An 18,616-nucleotide genomic window follows, 5' to 3' on the forward strand; every position below is an offset into this window, starting at 1 on the left:
CTGGTTAGCTGTGAGCAGAAAATAATTAGTAAATTATGGCAGGGCAGTAAGAGAATCTGATTCATAGATACACTAATCAGAGTAATAATCATTGGAAAATTGGGACATAGCCGTATTATATTGCTAAATGTGATTCTTGAAAGTGTTCCTTAAGTCCTTTTGGAACCAACAAGATTTATACTGTATATTATTACACATACTGGCCGTTGTAGCTCTGGTTACAATGTGGTGACTTTTGTAGTTGCGGTTACATTATCTCTTAGAGAAAACTTGTAAAGGGCTTAATAATTCAACTTCAAAATTATGTCTTAGGCCAACATTTGGCAGGGCTACGCGTAGTCCACTGGTGACTAATTTGTTTTCTAAAGCTTGAAGAGCTCTGTTCAAATCATAATGAATTGTTATTTCTAGCTCGCATGATATTTTTTATTCCTAGAAAATGAAGAAGCATTTTGGAAATGATTACAAACATCAAAGTAGACAGGAGAACAGGAAGGTCTGTTACTGCTTATGCTTTTTGTGGCCACGTTGTTGAATCACCTTAAAGAATAAGATGAAAAATAGTCTTTTCCAGAAGGCCTTGTGTGAAAATTTTTTCTAAACTCAAATTTGATAACTATTCTAACTTTGGATGTTTGTATGGATCACTTCCATGTAATTTTCCATCTTTAAAGAGTTGCTATTAACTGAAGAAGATATTTTCCATTTTTCAATGTATTTATTCAAATCAATTCCTTCTGTAAGATCTTTGTTTTAATAGTGCTGTGTTTTGTCTGGGTGATATGCAAAATACTTTCCCAGTGCCATTTTTGGTTCAAGTTACTGAGTGTTTATTAAAGCCTCAATATCAGGTAGCTTTTCCAGGCCAGTTGTCACCAATTTGAAATGGTTAATTTTACTATACAGTTCTTTCAATTTATAGCATAATTTTGAAGGTAATCACTGTTACTTGGAGATAAGTGTCTTTCAGGCCAAGAGTTATAAAATTATCTATAATACTTCCAACAAACAACAACATGGATTTGATGTTTTCCTTTCTAATTTTTTGAATGTGGTCAAATTCATACTACTAGTATGCTATTATCCATCTGATATATAACTTAAACATTTCCCAGGTTCTTATAAATTCTTTAGAACTGTAACTCCATAATATTCTATCCTTGGAATCATAAATTTTCAAAATCATCTGCTTGTTATATATATAGTTATTATTTTTTAATTTTTAAACTCTTTTAAAATCATATTGTCCCCAAATAATTTTACATAGAAAAACCTATCTTGATTTGTGATTTTCTTTTTAGTGAAAATTATTAGGAGAGGGATTACTGGATCAGAGGATGAAAATATAAACATGAAATTAAATTCATTTCATGAAAGTTTGGATTACGTTATGGTGTCAATGCTTGCCTCCTTCTTGCCTTACTGATCAACCTAAATTACATTTTAAGAGGATTTTGTTAATTTGAAGCTCATAAAATCGTATCACCCTTAAATTTGAATTTTTAAAAATTATGCATTGTGTTGGACTTAAAAATATTTTCTTCAGGTACTTTTTTGTTTGTTTGTTTTTGGTAATTACCTATTCCCAAATTTTGAACATTTTCCCTTTATGATTGTAATATTTCTTATCAGCTTCTACAGATACTTTTTATGTTATGCATATTAACAGTTTTTTTATGGTGAATATTTTTCCTAGACTTAATCACTCAAATGAATAGTTAATAGTGAACACCAACTCAGACAAAGTCCTGAATTTATAGAGTCTACCTTTTAGTGGGGCTATTGACCTGGAACAAACAGTTAAATTTGTAGTTTGTCACGCCATGATAAGCACTATGGGAAAAAAATGGAGAATAAAGGAGCTGGAAAATGATAGGATATGATTAAGTGGTAGTAGAAAGCCTCTCTGACAAGAGGACTTTTGGAAAGAAAGGTATTAGGTCGTATGGATCTTTGTGGGGAGGCCCTGTAAGCAGTGGGTCAGGCGGTAAAGAAGGAAGGCTGTATTTGACATGTTTTTTAGAAAGAGCAAGGAGGTGGGTTTCTGGGAAGGATAATCATAGCAAGTAAGATTAGAGAGAGACCATGATTGTATAAAGCCTTGTAGGCTAAGGTATGGAGTTTAGATTTTACTCTGATTGACTCTGGAAACTATTTTGAGCAAAAAAGCGATTGGCGCTCCCTGACTTACCATCCAGGTGAAGGAAGTAGGGGCTAGCCCTGTTCCAGGGAAAGGAAGATGGCTTGGGGGTGTGAAGTGGCTAGATTCTGGTCTATTTCTGAGGCAGAGCTGACAAGGACTTCTGAGAGACTAACATGAAACATGAGGCAAAGAGAGTCCTTTGGATTTTTGGTCTGAGAAGCTTAAACAGTTCCCATGTACTGTCCGGGGAATCTCAGGGAAGAAACTATTTGAGGAGGAGAAGGAATCACTTCAGCTGGGGAAAGGCTGCACTTGAGATGGCTTTTAGTCCTTCAGGTAGATGTGTTTGATAGGTCCGAGAGCCTGGAGCCCTCGAGGCATGAGGCTGGAGCGTTTAGACATGCAATGAGATGAGAACACCTTCAGGGTAAAGGTCTGAGCTCAGAAAGGCTGTATTCAACTACAGAACTGAGCCCGACTGCAGAGGTTGGACTCTTACCTCTGCTGTTTAGTGTGACTTTGGGCGTGTTGCCTACTCCTAAAGAAGTGTCATTTCCTCATCTACAAAAAGAGGATAATCGTAATACTTACCTGTTAGAATTATTGTGAGGATTCAATCATTGTGCTAATACACATTCTCCTTAGAGCTGTGTTTGGCACATAGAAAGTGTTACAGCAACGGTTCTTAAATGTCTTGATATTTAGGACCATTTTATACTTGTATTAATTATTGTGGATCCCAAAGGGCTTTTGATTATGTGGGTTATAGTTATTGATATTTACCATATCAAAATATAAAATAAAAATAAAAGATGTTTCTCATTTAATAAATATTGATAAACCTATTACATGTTAAAATAAAAATTTTTAATGAAAATCTAGCTATATTTTCCAAAATAAAAACAAATTTAGTGAGAAGAATAGCATCATTCTATATTTTTGCAGATCTCTCCACACTCTGGCCTCATGGAAGGCAGCTGGGTTCTTATATCTCCTTGTTTATTTAGTTTTTGGTGCTATCACAGGTCCTTCCACCTCTGGAAAAATCCACTGTATATTCATGAGTGAATGAGAGTGAAAAAGACAAATAACATCTTAGAATTTTTTATGAAAATAGTTTTGAGTTTATGAACTTTCAGAAAGGGTTGAAGGGACAGTCAGTGAATTAGATTTGTGTTGCTGTTATAACACCCTGCATTCCTTGGCTCATGGCCCCTTCCATCTTCAGAGCCAGAAATGGCTGATTGTGGCTTTGTCTGATCACATCACTCTGACAGGACTCTCCCACATGCAGGGACTCTTGTGATGACATTGGACCCATCAGGATAATCTCCCTTTTTAAAAAACCAGCTGATTAGCAGTGTTAATTCCATTTGCTACCTTAATTCCCCTTTGCCATGTAACCTGATATATTTGTAGGTTCCAGGAATGAGGATGTGTCTGTCTTTGAGAGGCCCTTATTCTGCCTGTTACACTTAGGGTTCCTTGACCACACTTCGAAAACTGCAGGTGTAAGTAGACTTCTTTGTTGTTATTTCCATCATCCTCTTTATCATTACTTCTGAAATTTGAGGCACTCCCATAGTTAGAGAGAAGATGAAGGGGAATTAATAAAAGAGGTTTGAGAGTAGGTGGCTGGTGAGTAGGAGGAGAAGTGAGAGTTGGCTGTCCAGGCCGAGAGAAGGCAGAGTTCCAAAGAGGAGAGATGGGTCAGGTGTGCAAATGCTGCCGGAAGGCTGCCTGAAATGAAGACTGGGGATGACTGTTGTCCAGACGTAGTGGGCAGAAGAATGCCCCCACCCCAGTGTCCACACCCTCATCCCCAGCACCTGTAAATATTTTACCTTACGTGGCAAAAGGGACTGTACAGAGAAGATTAAGGTTCTGGACTTTGAGGTCCAGAGGTGATCCTCTGTTATCTTGGTGGGTCCAGCCTGATCGCATAGTCCTGAAAAGTAGAGAACCCTTCCTGGCTGTGGTGTGTGAGTGCATGTGTGTGTGTGTGTGTGTGCTTGAGAGAGAAGCATGGGAAGAATCTGACACCCTGTTGCTGGTTCTGAGATGCAGAACTGTTTGCAAGTAACTGAATTCTGCCAACAGCGAGGAAAAGGATCCCTCCTGGACCCTCCAGAAAGGAATGCGGTCCTGTCAGCACCTTGATTTTAACCTGGTGAAACCTGTGTTGATTTGCGTCTTACAGAACCATAAGATAATAACGTTATGTTGCTTTAAGCCATTCAGTTTGTAGTACTTTGTGTGCAGCAGACATGTGTTGTGTTGCCGAGCAGTTTTGGCATAGAGGAGGGGAAAGGAAAGGGAGGCATGAGCAGAGACAGTTCTTGAGTGGATGTGAGGCATGGGCAGGTTTTTTTTTTCCAATGGAAAATATTATATACGTGTTTGTATTATTATAGGATTGATTCAGTTGAATGGGAAAATTGGCGATCAAGTGAGAGAGATGCCAGGGGAGATCGAAGTCCCTGAATAGATGATGCAGTGCAGGGTCTACCAGATAAGCAAGAAGTGCCCTGTGGAGGGGAGCTGTTGTCTTCAGTTCTTTCACAGTAGCAGCAGGGAAGACTGCACATCTGGGTGCAGGAGCAGACAGCCAGGGGATGTGGCAGGAGGAGCACATGCAAAGTCTTTTCTGTTACTTTCCATTTAGTGAGAATGGAGCAGGCGGGTTGAGTAGATACTGTGGAGGTTTGAGAGTAAAGAAAAAGTGTGAAGTAACTGGCGTAGGTTTGTGGACAGACAGGATCACTAATACTACATGTCTGAATTTGATACTTACTTGTCTTTTAATTTAGTGTAGCTGGATAACCTTAGGTACTCTGTTTAGAAGCCTGGTCCTGAAAATTTAAGGTTTTAGAGAGTAGAAAATGCATGTTTCCTGCAGTCGGTTGGGAGTGATATTGAGAGAAAAGGATACATACACACACAGACACACATCATACATGATGTGTGTCTGTGTGTGTATGTATATGTAAAACATGTACATTTATATCCCCTCTATTAATACCCCTATCAATTTCTCATATGTAAGATATAACACGCATATGACACACACACATATGTTTGTGGGTGCTTATACCCGTACACACATACATGTATGTGTACGTATACGCATATCCATACGCAGGGGTGGAAAAGGGAGAGATCTGAAGGAAAAGGATCGAGGCAGTGAGTAGCTGAGTCACACATACTCAACTGTTTTTTCTTCCCAGCTCGCAAGAGAGAATTTTCAAATTCTAGCATCCTTTGCAATCTGATAGACTGAGAACCTCCCAAGTCATCTAGAGCTGGTTCCTTCTTGCTTAACATGTCCTCTTTCAACTTATCTCCTTTCCTCTTGCATTTTACCATGAGCAGCAAGGAGACACCAGGCCACATCTTTAATACTTTGCTTAGAAAAGTCTGTAGCTAAGCATGAAAGTTCATCTCTTACAAGTTCAACTTTATACCCAAGCATAGAACATAATCTGGCTAAGTTTCTACCACTTCATAACAAAGATCACCTGTCTTTTAGTTTCTAGTAACATGTTCCTCGTATCCTTCTGAGACTTCACCAGAAGCACCTTTCACATTCGTATTTCACCGGTGTTCTGTTCATGACAATGCATCTGTTCTCTCAGATGATAGCTTTCTCCACTCTGTGCTTCCTATCCCCTGTGCCTTTACTGGAATCAGCTTTAATATCCATATTTCTAGCAGTCATTTATTCAAAGCAGTCTAGGCTTTTTCTATTTTGCGCCTCAAACTTCTTCCAGCCTCTACCTTCTATCCAGTTCCCAAGCTACTTCCACATTTTCAGGCATTTGTTCCGCAGCATCCCTGTCCTCGGCACCAACATCTGTATTCATTTCCTAAAGCTGCTATAACAAAGCTCCACAAACCTTGTGGGTTAAAGAAATCCATAAATTTCTGCCGTTTTAATTTATAAACTTCAGAAGCTTTAGACCTTCCTGGTCTAAGGGGAGACTCTTCCCTTGCCTTTTCTGCTTCTGCCGGCATCTGATGTTCCCTGGCTTGTGGCAGCATAAGTCTGTCTGCTTCCGTCTTCACATGGCCTTCACCCCTCTATCTCTGTCCCAAATCTCACTGTCCTTTCTCATAAGGAAACTAATCTCAGGGCTCAGAGCCCATGGTAAATGTGAGATAATCCAGTCTTGGGATACCAGAGACCCTACTTCTAAACACAACCACGTTCACAGATACCAGATATTAGGACCCAAACGTGTCTTTTCGTGGTGGGGGGTGTTGGATGTGTGCTCACAATCAACCCACTACAAGCGCCAAAGATGAATCTCAGTGTGTTTAAAATGTGAAGGCAAATCGTAACTGTGGACAGAAACACTCAGAATATGAACACAAATGACCAAAACACTGAAAAGCAGTTTTTATGATTAAGCCATTTTTCTTTTCTTGATCAAAATATTAAATATTTTAAGAAGCTGTGTTGTTAGAAAGTCCCTTACCGTTACTAGAATTAAAATACAGCCAAACTTTGGGGAGTAGGCTTAAAACGGAAAAAGTCGTAAGAAGTTAGAAGAACTTTGAAGAGGTTTGCATCCTTGTTGAATGGGATAATGTTTGCAGATGTATGCATAAGGCAGACGTCTTTAACAGTAGCTATGGCAAACTGTCTGCTCTTTCCTCTTTTTCTTCCTGCTCCCCTCTCTCCATCTTATTCTTCTTTTTTCCCCCCTCCTTTTCTCCTTTCCATTCCTTTCTCTTTTTCTCTACTTGGCTTGAGTTAGATTTGAGCATCTGCTTCTCAAGGCACTTTGCCTTTGAAGGCTTTAACAAAGTCGAAGATAAATAGTAATTTCTTTTAACTCTGGCACAGAGTAGTTTCTGCCTTTCCTATTGGAGCAAATAATAAGGTGACACTGAAGTAGCAGTCGGACCAGGGCCAATCCAATCAACAAATTAGCCAGGAATTTAGCCAGGGATATGCAAGAGGCCATATTCTTAGGCTTTGCAGGCTTTGGCCTTTATTCTTTAACAGATTGTAGGTGGTAGAGGAGATGTTGTGCTAATGGAGCAATGATAGTGACAACAACAATGTAATAAACACGTCATCTTCTCTTATGAATTTCACATGAGTAGTTGTTTTCATCTGCAGAACAATAAATTAGTTGTGACCTACTTATTCATTTCTCATTTGCTAACTACTGATTCCCTAAAGTTTGGTTGAGACATAAATGAGACGTTGTCATGTCTGGGTTTTGTAAGGTAGCGTATAGAGAAATTAATTACTTCTGTGCGGGCGTGAACACATTGTGGGGTTCTTTGTGAACACATTGTGGGGTTCTTTGAAGGCTTCCATCATTGTATCTATTAGAAGACCTCCGGGAGTTTGTCTTATTGTCTTGTTTTTGACTGAGAGGAGGCCACAAAGCCGACGGTTTTAAATTCTGTATGCTGTTGAATTCCGTGCAGTGTGTTAAGGCAGCCATTAATGGGATAGGGCCAGAGATGAAAATTAATCCTTTGAGAAATTCTGGAAATCTTAAGCTAAAGGGACATACTTATTAAGGGTGTCTGTTTCAGCACTGGGTATAGTTTATTATGGCACAAACGCTTTATTTCCATATGTAGTATTACTTTATACCTTTAAGCTGATTCTTTCATGCTTGTATTATTTCTTTTTCCTCCCATTTTATATTTGGCTAAATATTTGGACTAGTCTGTGAGACTGACTTGGTAAGACTTTGAAGGGCTCCGTCATGTGTTGTTGTTACTGATTGTTTAGGCAAACTAAGAAAAGAGATAGAACGAGGAGGTAGAGGTTAAACATTTGTTCAGTGGGAAAGACTTGCTGTTCCACATGCTGTGTCACGGCAGTGAAACGCGCTTGCCGTTAGAAACCAACCAGGCTTGTTGCAGCTGTCAAATGTGGTGTCGGTGAGAGATGGAGAGGTGGTGTTTTGCTGTTTTTATTCTGTTTTGACAAAGTAGGTGCCTATGGGATAATCTCATCTTCTTTGCGTTTCTCTGACATTTACAATTAGGCTACGTCAGTGTGTCGGATTCTTCAGATTTCGGTAGGAGGAGGAGGTGTACCATTTCTTAGAACCTTTCAGTGCATCGGTTAGATGTTATCCCACTATCTTTGTTTTGATTTCTCGCCCTGCAGATTTCCTCTCGGAGTGTCTGCAGGTGTTTATGACTGCCTCATCCAATACAGCTGATTAGTTGTTTTGAAAGGAGTGCAATCTTGTGGCTTCAGAAAAAGTGCTCATGAAGCCTGTGCTAGAAAAACCTTCTCAATCAGACTGTATTAGCTAATTATGTTCTGCTAATTATGTTCAGTCTAATTGTAAACTTGCTTTTGGCCAAAGAATTTGGAAAGTGAGAAGGATTTCTAATAGCTAGAATAGAATGGTTGCCTGGCCTTCGGTGTTTCCTTCCTTCCTTTCTTCCTCCCTCCCTCTCTTTTTTCTTCCGTTTGTTCCTTGCTACCCTCCTCCCTTCTCTCATTTTTAAGTACTGTAGCAATTCATTCCAGATGCATCAATCGAATATTGACTTTTAACCATCTTTATGGGAAAGGATTCTGTTACTATTCATGGATTAATTTATTAGAGGTGATTAATACGAGTTCTACTTGATTTGGCAGAGACCAACAATAAGATAATGTATATTGAGAAATGTTCATCAGTTTTTCCCATAAGCGTGGACTTAAAATTTTCTTTTTATAAATTGTGATTCAAATATCTGAATTGAGTTTTTTTATTAATATAGTAATCAAAATAAAAAGTTTTTAAAAAATTGCTGATTTATAATTTTTATGTGAAGCATCTATATTTGTTAATTATGCTGTTCCTATTTACATATATATTTATTCAACCAAAAATTTTTCAATGCCAGATATATTAAAAATATTAGACCTATGTATATTTAATAATTTCAGCAAGGGGTTGGTTTTGGAGTAATTATGGGTAGTAGACAATTGATTGGAATATGCTTCTGGTTAGCTTTGAAAAGCACCTTAGTGTACATCATTTTTGGCAGACCAGAACTTCTGGTTGACAGTAATGAACTGATGAATAACTATTTCAAGTTTTACCACAGGTGACCAGTTTGTGTCTTATTTTCATCAGAAGGAGGGACTTATGATATATTAGTTTATACATTATTGAGTTTTATATAGAAAATAAATTTGTTGAGAAGTTTGGAATATACTCAAATAATTCTCTTTGACGTGATATTTTTCAGTAAATATTGGGCTGGCTATCAGGAGCTGTGATTTAGTCTTCACCCTGCTCTTACTGATTACTCAATGGTCTTAAATAATTTTCTTGGCCTCTCTAGGCCTCAGTTTCTTCACTTATAAAATGAATATATTGAAATAGCTTACTTTTAAAGTCTCTTCTTGTTTAAAAATCTGCAGTTTTATTTAAGGTGAGGGCATTTTCCCGAATCTTCCCTTTCTAGTGATGGTTTGGGGTTTGACATTTTGAAAGAAAGCTATCATTGTGGTCAAATTTGGTTTTGACTACTTTGAAGATAGGTTGTAAATTTTTGGCTTGATATTCTTGAAATACGAATTTCAGGCCATGTATAACGATTTGGTTATTCTTGTGTTTTTCTTTTGGTAACTGGGCAGCCTGGTCTGATACAATGTGGTTGTATGATTACTGTCAGTAACTTTGAAATAAGAAAGGAAGTTGATTGATCTAGCTAGTTTTAGCATACGCTATCATGGAATAGTATTAAGAAAGTTGGAAGTGTATTTTAGAAATGATTTAATCCAACTCCCTCATTTAACAGATAAAGAAACATGCCCCAAATGTTAATTTATATGCTAGGCCTGTATCAGAAGAAGAGCATTTAATATAATCTCATTCATTTATTCAACAAAGATGTCTATGAACCTGTTAAGTACCCTCCTTTTTGAAGACCAGGTTTTAAATACATTTTAAACATTCTTTTTTTTTTTAAAAACATTTTTAATTGAGTTATAGTCATTTTACAATATTGTCATTTTAAACATTCTTAATGGGATGTTAAGTAACTCTCTGATGAAGAATGAAACACCATTCTCACTTCCCAATTATAGGCCTTCAAATCCTATCCATTCTGTCTCTTCTTTATTCAATTCTTATTTATTGAGCAGCATTGTATACAAGGCACCATTTGACATACATATATTCAATGGCAAGTACAATTTCATCTTTCCATATTGTAAATACAATGACTCTGCTTTTTGATTTGCCCAAGATAGTCCATATTTATATCTATTATTCTAGTGTAATTATTAGTAGTAACCCCTTTCACTCTCAAAAGTGACCCAGTTGTATAGTTAATCTAAAATATAAAGTAAAGAAAATTAGATCCATGGCAGACTTAAAAAACATATTTTATGCCAAAATAATGTAACATAATTAAGATGCTCAAAGAAAGAAAATGTAAATCCAAGATTTATATACAGCTAACTGATTTTCAATTTTAAAGGTGTGAATGGTTCTCATCATTCAAAACCTTAGAGAATGTTTTCCTTGTGGTTCTTTTGTTAAGGAATCTTTGAGACATCTCAATGAATTCCAAGAAATAAAATAGTAAAGTCAGCATTCTCTAATCAAAATGAAACAAAATTAGAAATGAATAACACAAAGAAAAATAACTTAGAGCTTAGAAATTAAATTGATACAAACATACTATTTCTTTCTTGCACCAATTTTTTTGTATTAGGATAGAATTCACATTAACATTAAATTTACCATTTAAACCATTTTAAAGGGTAGAGTTCAGTGTTTTTTTTTTTTTTTAGTATATTCACAATTTTGTGGTACTATCACTAGTATCTAATGCCAGACATTTTTATCACCTCAAGAAGCAGCCCTGTATATGTTAAGCAGTTACCCCCAATTCCCCTGTCCCTTGGCACCTGGCAATTGCTAACCTACTTCCTGTCTCTGGATTTAACTATTTTGCACATTTCATATAAAGTGAACTCTTGCAACATGTGGCCTTTTGCGTCTAGCCACGTCCACTTAGCATAATGTTCTCAAGGTTCGCCCAGGTTGTAGCACGTATCATTTCATTCCTTGTGTGGATGAATAATATTCCCTTGTATGGATAATACTTCATTTTGTTTAGTCATTTATTTGTTGATGAACATACACGTTGCTTCTCCTTTTTTTTTCTATTCTTAATAATGCTGATATGGACACTCATGTACAAGTTTTTGTGTGAATGCCTGTTTTTAGTGTCCTTGGGTATATAACTAGGAGTGAAATTTCTGGGACATTTGGTAACTCTATGTTTAATTTTTTGAGGAATGGCCAAATTGTTTTATATAGTGGAAACACTATTTTACATTTCAACCAGAAAGGTGTGAGGGAGCAGGGTGTGAGGGTTTCAGTGGTGTCACCACTTAATTTCAGTGTTTTGTATTGTAGCCATCCTGTTAGATGTCAGTGGTTTTGACTTGAATTTCCGTAGTGGCTAATAATATTGAACATTTGTATCTTTGGAAAAATATCTACACAAGTTTTTTGCCCATTTTAAAAAAAGTGGTAATCTTTTTGATGCTGAATTAGGAGAGTTATTTATATATTCTGAATATTTTGTACTTGTGTTGTGTTTGACAGGGTTTCGATTAGTGTAAAACTGGCCTCAGAGAATGAGTTAGAACATGTTCCCTCATCTTCTGTTTAGGAAAAGTATGAAAAAGATTGGTGTTAATTCTTTAAACATTTGTTCGAATTCCCCAGTTAAAGTCATTTTGGAAGAAGGGCTTATCTTAGTACAAAGTTTTTTGATTACTGATTCAATCTCTTTACTTGTTATCAGTCTGTTAGATTTTCTGTTTCTTCTTGAGTCAGTTTTGGTAGTTTGCATATTTTTAGCAATCGGTCCACGACAACGTTGTTATTCTAATTTTTGGCACACTATTGTTTATGATATTTCTGTATACTCCTTTTTGTTTCTTCAAGTTCAGTAGTAAGTCCTTTCCTTTATTACTTATTTTAATAATTTGAGCTATCACTCTTTTTTTTTCTTCGTCACTCTAGCTAAGATTTGTCAATATTGTTGAATTTTTAAAAATCCAACTTTGGTCAAGTTGATTTTCTCTATTTTTCTGTTCTCTTTATTTTGTTTCCAATATTTTTATTTCCCTCATTATGCTTGCTTTGGGTTTAGTTTTCTTTTTCTAGTTTCTTATGGTGAAAGGGTAAGTTATTGACTTGAGATTTTTCTTCTTTCTTTAATACAGATGTTTAATTTCCCCTGTGATTTCTTCTTTGACTCATTCCTTATTTAGGTGTGTGCTGTTTAATTTTCACACATTTGTGAACTTTCTTAGTTTCTCCCTATTAATTATTTCGAGTTTCATTTCCCCTTGCGGTCAAAGAACATACCTTGTATTATTTCAATATTTAAAATTTTTTTGGCCTATCGTGTAGTCTGTCCTGGGGAATGTTCCCTGGCCTCTTGAGAGGAATGTATATTCTGCTGTTGGGTGGAATATTCTAGAGCTGTTTGTTTCTTCTACTTGGTTTATATGTTGTTTAGTCTTCTACTGTTTTGCTGATGTTTTGTCTTATAATAATGAATGTGTTTTGTTCATTATTGAAAAGTAGCAGTAACAACTGTGATACTAGTGGCAGCAGTAACGGTACTTTATTTTTGTCTTAATTAACAAAATTATTTCATACATGTTATCACTTTGAAGTTACCATATACAGGTAACCTGTGTTACTAGAATGGAAGTGACTATTAAACTTTCATCATCCTTTTATCCCCAGAGCCCAGTGGAGTGTGGTGTATAGTAATTGTTTAATTAAATATAACGCTTAAAAAGAAAATTTGGTATAAAATAATGGCATCTGGGAAAAGTTTTAGATGATTAGTAACTGTAAATTTCATGGTACTCAGAGAGTCTACATTTTCTACCTTGAATTATGATGAATAATACTGAATATCTCTATATAATTAACATTTTTTTTCTGAAGTATATATTGAATATAATTAAAATGTTAGTTCTGGTATGTAAATGATTATAGAAACTCAAGATGTCAGTAGTGAGGATTTCAGCATAATCCAGCAAACATTTGTCAACAGTTGCTGTGTGCTAAGGGACTGTGAGAGCCCTGAATTGCTGTGAGAAGATACAGCTATTGAGAAAGTATTTATTTTCAATTATAATAAAACATAATATAGAACATTTTGAACATTTGCAAATTATCCATTAGAAAAGATCTTTTATATGTGTTACTTAATAAAACATTATACTCTGTATGCACCTTTACTAGCACGCAGACACTGTTTAATGATTCATGTCCTTATTCAGGACCATAGTCATTGAGTGATCAAATTTTATAATTGAAATTGTGCCTATTCACCCTCAGTTTGTAATCAATGAGGTGAAAGTAGAATATGGTCTCAGTTTTACTTAATGGATCTTGGTTAATTTGCTTTGCTTTAGACTAATTAACTCGAAAAAACTTTTTAAACTTTTTCTCAGTTCCTATTCTAAACTGGAGGAGATTAGTTAGTAATATTGTCAAGAGAGAAAAAGAAAAGTAAATTAATATTTAATAAGTTAAGTCTGAAAAATGCTGCTTTCAGTAAAGCTCACTTTTTTTTTTAACTTCTGGGTTTGTAGGAAGTTTAATGTTTAATATATGTTGTTAACTTCTGCAGTTTGATCATGTAGCCTACTTTATATGAGTTTGTCATTAAATCACTGATGCCTAGGAGGCGTATATGAATCCCAAGAACTGCCTAAGATGTGGCTCTATGATGTGAAAAGAAAATGCCAGAATACCTGTTTCTATTTACTTTTTATCTTGAAAAGTAAGAAAAACAAAACTTTGTTAATATTTAAATGGATGCTTTTGCCCTCCTAGAGCCTTGTATGAAATCATCACATCCGCTTAGTGAGGTAACCTGACCTGAATGGCAGTTCCATGATGATGAGTTGGTAGTGGTGCCTACTTTTGTTTGCTTGCTTTTAGTATAACAATGTCTTAAATGTATGCGTGTAACAATATGCTAAATGGATGAGCTTGCTTAACTGGGTAGTTGGATTTTGCTGCTATGTCGTCTAGTTTTTACTAAAACAACTCTCACAGAAATGGGAAAATGACTTTTAAAAAGATTGCTGCCATGAGCCCTAGATTGATAATCATATCAACAAAAATCAGGCTTTATTACAAATGCCCCTGTCAGTTCTTTATGTTTAGGTTATTTTGAGAAATTGATTTAGCTACAATAAGATACACAAAGGGACATAGAGAAAGAGGAATTAGATGTTGATAATGAAATAGAACCTGTTGGATCAGTAAGGTATAACAAATGAGGGGAGCTGATATGAGAGACGTTCATATGAGAGAGTGGTAGCAGTAAATTGACAAGGACTATTGGTGTTATCATTTGCCCTAAATATAGTTAATTTTCTCTCAAAGTCCACTGAGGTGGTGGTGCAGTCATTTGCAGTCCTTGACAGGGGTGGTGGTGCTGTATGCAACACGTGGCTTTAATTGTCATCTTGGGCATTAATATCTAGCAAGCAAATAGGGGAAGAAATGGAAGGTGGGAGGTTTAATGCTTGAAATGGTGTATGTCACTTCCGCCAACCTGAAAAAAATCTGACTTGGTTGAAATGTATTATCTTATTTATGTATTGCTAGATTCTATTTGCTATTATTTTGTTTAGAATTTTAGTTTCTATTTTCATAAAAGAGATTGGTTCATACTTTATTTTTTTCCTAAATATCTTTGCTGATTTTAGTATAAAGGATATGCTGTCTATGTGGTGAAGTATTCTATCTTTTTCTGTACACTGGAAGATTTTGTGTAAGATTTCTGTTAAATATTTATTAAAATTTACCTGTTAAGTCATCTGGGCTTGGTCAGCCCCACAGTCCTTGGTCAGAAGATTTATTGTTTGTAATTTTTTAAATTAATACAGGTTCTTTTTTTTAACACTGGTTTATTATTTCATCTTTCAAGTTTGCGTTTTCCTAGGAGTATTTGCATTTCATGTAAAATTTCATCTTTATTGATATAATATTTAGTAATATATTGTTGTTTATTAGAAATATTTCTAGGTTATGTAATATCCTGAATTCACGTACAATGTTGGAAATTTGTGGTTTTTAATTTTCTTCAAAACTTTGTTATCATCTTACTACATTTCATTTTTTTCCTTCTTTCTTCGGATCCTCTTTTGTTACATGTCTTTGATCTTTTTACTCTATTCCATGTCTTTTTAAAGGTTTTTTTTTCTTTTTTTTGTATTTTCCATCATTTTCCTCTTTTTGCTGCTGTCTATTCCCCGCCTCCCAGTCATTTTGGTTCTCTTATCCTGCTTTCTGCTGTTTCACCTACTGTTTACCTCCTCTACTGAGTTATTAATAGTGCATTTTTCTCAGCTGTAGACTTCCTGTTTTATGAATTCCAGCTCTCTGATGAAAACCTCTATCCTATTGACTTTTTCCATTTCTTCTCTATTTTCTTGAATTTATAAGTCATACATGTTTTAAACCCTTCAATAAGTAATACATGAATCACCTGTGGGTCTATTTCTTTTGTCTTTTCTGCTTTATATTTCTTTAATCTCATCTTTTCTCATCTCTGATAATTTTGTATTGAAAGCTGAACACCGTACTTGAAAAACTGGAAAAGCTCTGTAGGATGTGAACATTCTCCAAGGAGAGTTCAGACTCTCCTTTCCTAGGAAGGTAGAGTGGGGATTGATCACCTTAATTCAGCGGTTCTCAAACTTTTTTATGTATTAAACTATTGGTATATGTGTATTACTGGAGAAGTAATGAAAAAAGAAGAGAGAGACCCTAGCTTGTTGAAGTAACACAGGGCTTTCTGTGTCTAGATCCACGTCCAGAATTGCCAAATGCCCCAACAGAAAACACCATTTCCTAATGTTACCTTCCCTCTCTGCATGGTTTTCCTTTCACAATTATTGTTTCCCTTTGATTTCTCATCACCAGAGACCTCCAGAATGCTTTTAAACAGAACTTTTTTTTTCAAAAACAGCTTTTCTCTTTGTTTTCAGCTATAGCACTGGTGTGCCACAAACCCCTCAATCACTCATGGCTGTGAAAGTCAATGGTTTTACTATTTTGTAAACAAAAGAACAAATCATGGCTTAGTTTCTTATTTTCTTTCAGGAAAAACATAAACAAGAACTGGAAGACATGAGGAAAGCTGGTCATGAAGCCCTCAGCATCATTGTGGATGAATATAAGGTACAGGTTTGAGGTGCTGTTTTCTTTATTCTTTCCACTTTGGCAAACTTTAGTAAAAAAGATTACACACATGGACATATGCAGACATACACAAATTACAGAATTATAGTGTAGTCTTGTTTAGGTATAGACTTCCTTTCGGTTGACCAGTAGGTGTTCATTGAAAGGATACTCTGTGGACTACAAAGGTAATGCTTGAAGTTGCTTTGAGTTTGAGAACTTACAGAGTATTTGAAAACACAAGATTGGCAGTTAAAGTTTGCAAACAAAATACTATATAATGAATTGTTAGATTAGCATTTTTGTTTTTACTATGGTTCCACCTTTTATAGAAAAAGGCATGATACAAATCAGCAAAATATTGTCATATCTTTTTTTCTTAAACAAATTAAACAGGTTTGGGTACATTTAAGTAGTAACAGAAATTACAGTGAATATCAGTGATAACACCCAGAATTATTCTTTGATTCTGTGCCAATATAAGAGTAATCATTTAAGGAAAATTGAGAGGTTAATGACAAAATTTTTTCCCCTAAGTTTCATGTTAGATCATTTTTCTCCACCAAGTAACTGAGGAATACATTCTTGTTGAAATGTAATTCACACAGGTCTGCTCAGAGGTAACAGTGTGTACAGTTTGGTGTGCATCCTTCTGGAGATTTTCCTTCATATTTTTGTATATGTGTGTGTGTGTGTATATTCATATCATGCTATATAATTTTGATATGCTTTTGAAAAATGTTATCCTTAGCAATCTATTCTTTGATTTCATGCTGTATTTACTTGTCAATATATATTTTCCTGTTAGTATGTACAAACATCCTTTTTTTGTCTTTGTTCTATGGTATTTCACAGCATGTGGGTGTGGATATACACACACGCCATAATTAGTTTAACTATACTATGTAAGTAGGCATTTAAGGTTTTTTTATTGTTAATTATTACAGTAAATGTTTAAAAAAAGTCTTTTCTACCACATGTGGAATGTAGTAATTCTTTATTGCTTCAGTTTCATCCCTAGACATGATAGAAGTTACCATCATTTTAATTAGCTGATAATTTAATGTTAAAAAGCTTCCTGTAACAAGAAGTTATTTGGATAAGAGTAGAAAAAGAGGTAGATCCAGAATTAATTTATGTGAAAAGCACTTAAAAAAAAATCCAAAGTATTAAAAAGTCTAGTAGATATGTCTTGGGACATGAAAGGTCATTTTTGTGACCATGCCCAACATAGAAACTGGTGCTGTTATTGAGAAGATTAATTTTTAAAAGTCTCATTTTTACATGTGTGATTATTGGCTCCTTTTTTTTTTTATGTTGTGACTTTTTAGTTTTACTAATATTAACCAGCTTTATGGTTATTGAGTTGGGGAAAGTATAGGATCTATCTTGAACCATCTTCTTTCCCCAAAGCTAAGGGGGAGGAATTGAAATAGTGGAGTTTACATAATTCTCTTGGTGTATTAAGTAATATATACTTAGATGGATTTATATTTTACTTATTTTTATTTATGAATTCTAAATTATATGTCTTGAAAGTACTTATTATATTGTATGTCTTTATAAAAAGCTCAGTATTTGATATTTTAAATATTTCTTTGGTTCTAGCTTCACATATTTCTTTTGCTGAAAATATTCTTATTGTATATTACTTTCAACACTAGTAACTAATAAGCTTAAAAGTGTATATGAGAAATTTGCAAATGTATTTTGCAAATTGTATTTGAAGAAATTTGGTTTCACCTCTTCTTTGTGTAGTACCATCATTTGACACTCATTTAGAAAGAGGATTTAAAAGTTTGAGGCATTAGGTATTATGATTTGCTTAAAAGGATTATGTATCAAATCAAGTATTCTACAAAGTTATGTTTAATTTATCATATTAGTATCCAAAATATATAAATTTTCTTAGAGTAGGGAACTTTGGTGTAAATACTTTGCATATAGCTTACCATATAGATTTACTGATGAACTTCATATTTTGCACAAAGGTATTACAGTACTCTGAGGAGGAATACATCTGACATTTTATTTATCACATAAAATTTTACTACCAATGTGTCTAAAAACATACAGAGAATCAACTTCATAGTAATATGGAAAAAATAATTTAGATAAGAAAAATAGGCAATGTTTTCTTGGTAGGTTAGATGTCTTTATAATGTAAATATTGATGACTTATGGCCCATTGGGTAATAAGAAAAAATTTTTTTCCATTCTAAATTCATGCATAAGAAGTTCATGTGAT

The 18,616-nt window shown here is 35.0% G+C and overlaps 1 protein-coding gene across 4 annotated transcripts in view; it reads left to right on the top strand.

Moving 5' to 3' along the window:
* The window catches only part of CCDC91 (coiled-coil domain containing 91), a 224,895-nt gene that overhangs the window by 77,071 nt on the left and 129,208 nt on the right, over positions 1-18,616 (top strand). For all 4 annotated transcript variants that reach the window (XM_064479162.1, XM_064479161.1, XM_031443870.2 and 1 more), the window contains one exon: positions 16,291-16,368. In XM_064479162.1, coding sequence (XP_064335232.1) covers positions 16,291-16,368 — 78 coding nt within the window. The remainder of the gene's footprint in view (positions 1-16,290; positions 16,369-18,616) is intronic.

The sequence above is a fragment of the Camelus dromedarius genome, chromosome 25 (genome assembly GCF_036321535.1).
Source record: "Camelus dromedarius isolate mCamDro1 chromosome 25, mCamDro1.pat, whole genome shotgun sequence".
NCBI classification, from domain to species: Eukaryota; Metazoa; Chordata; class Mammalia; order Artiodactyla; family Camelidae; genus Camelus; species Camelus dromedarius.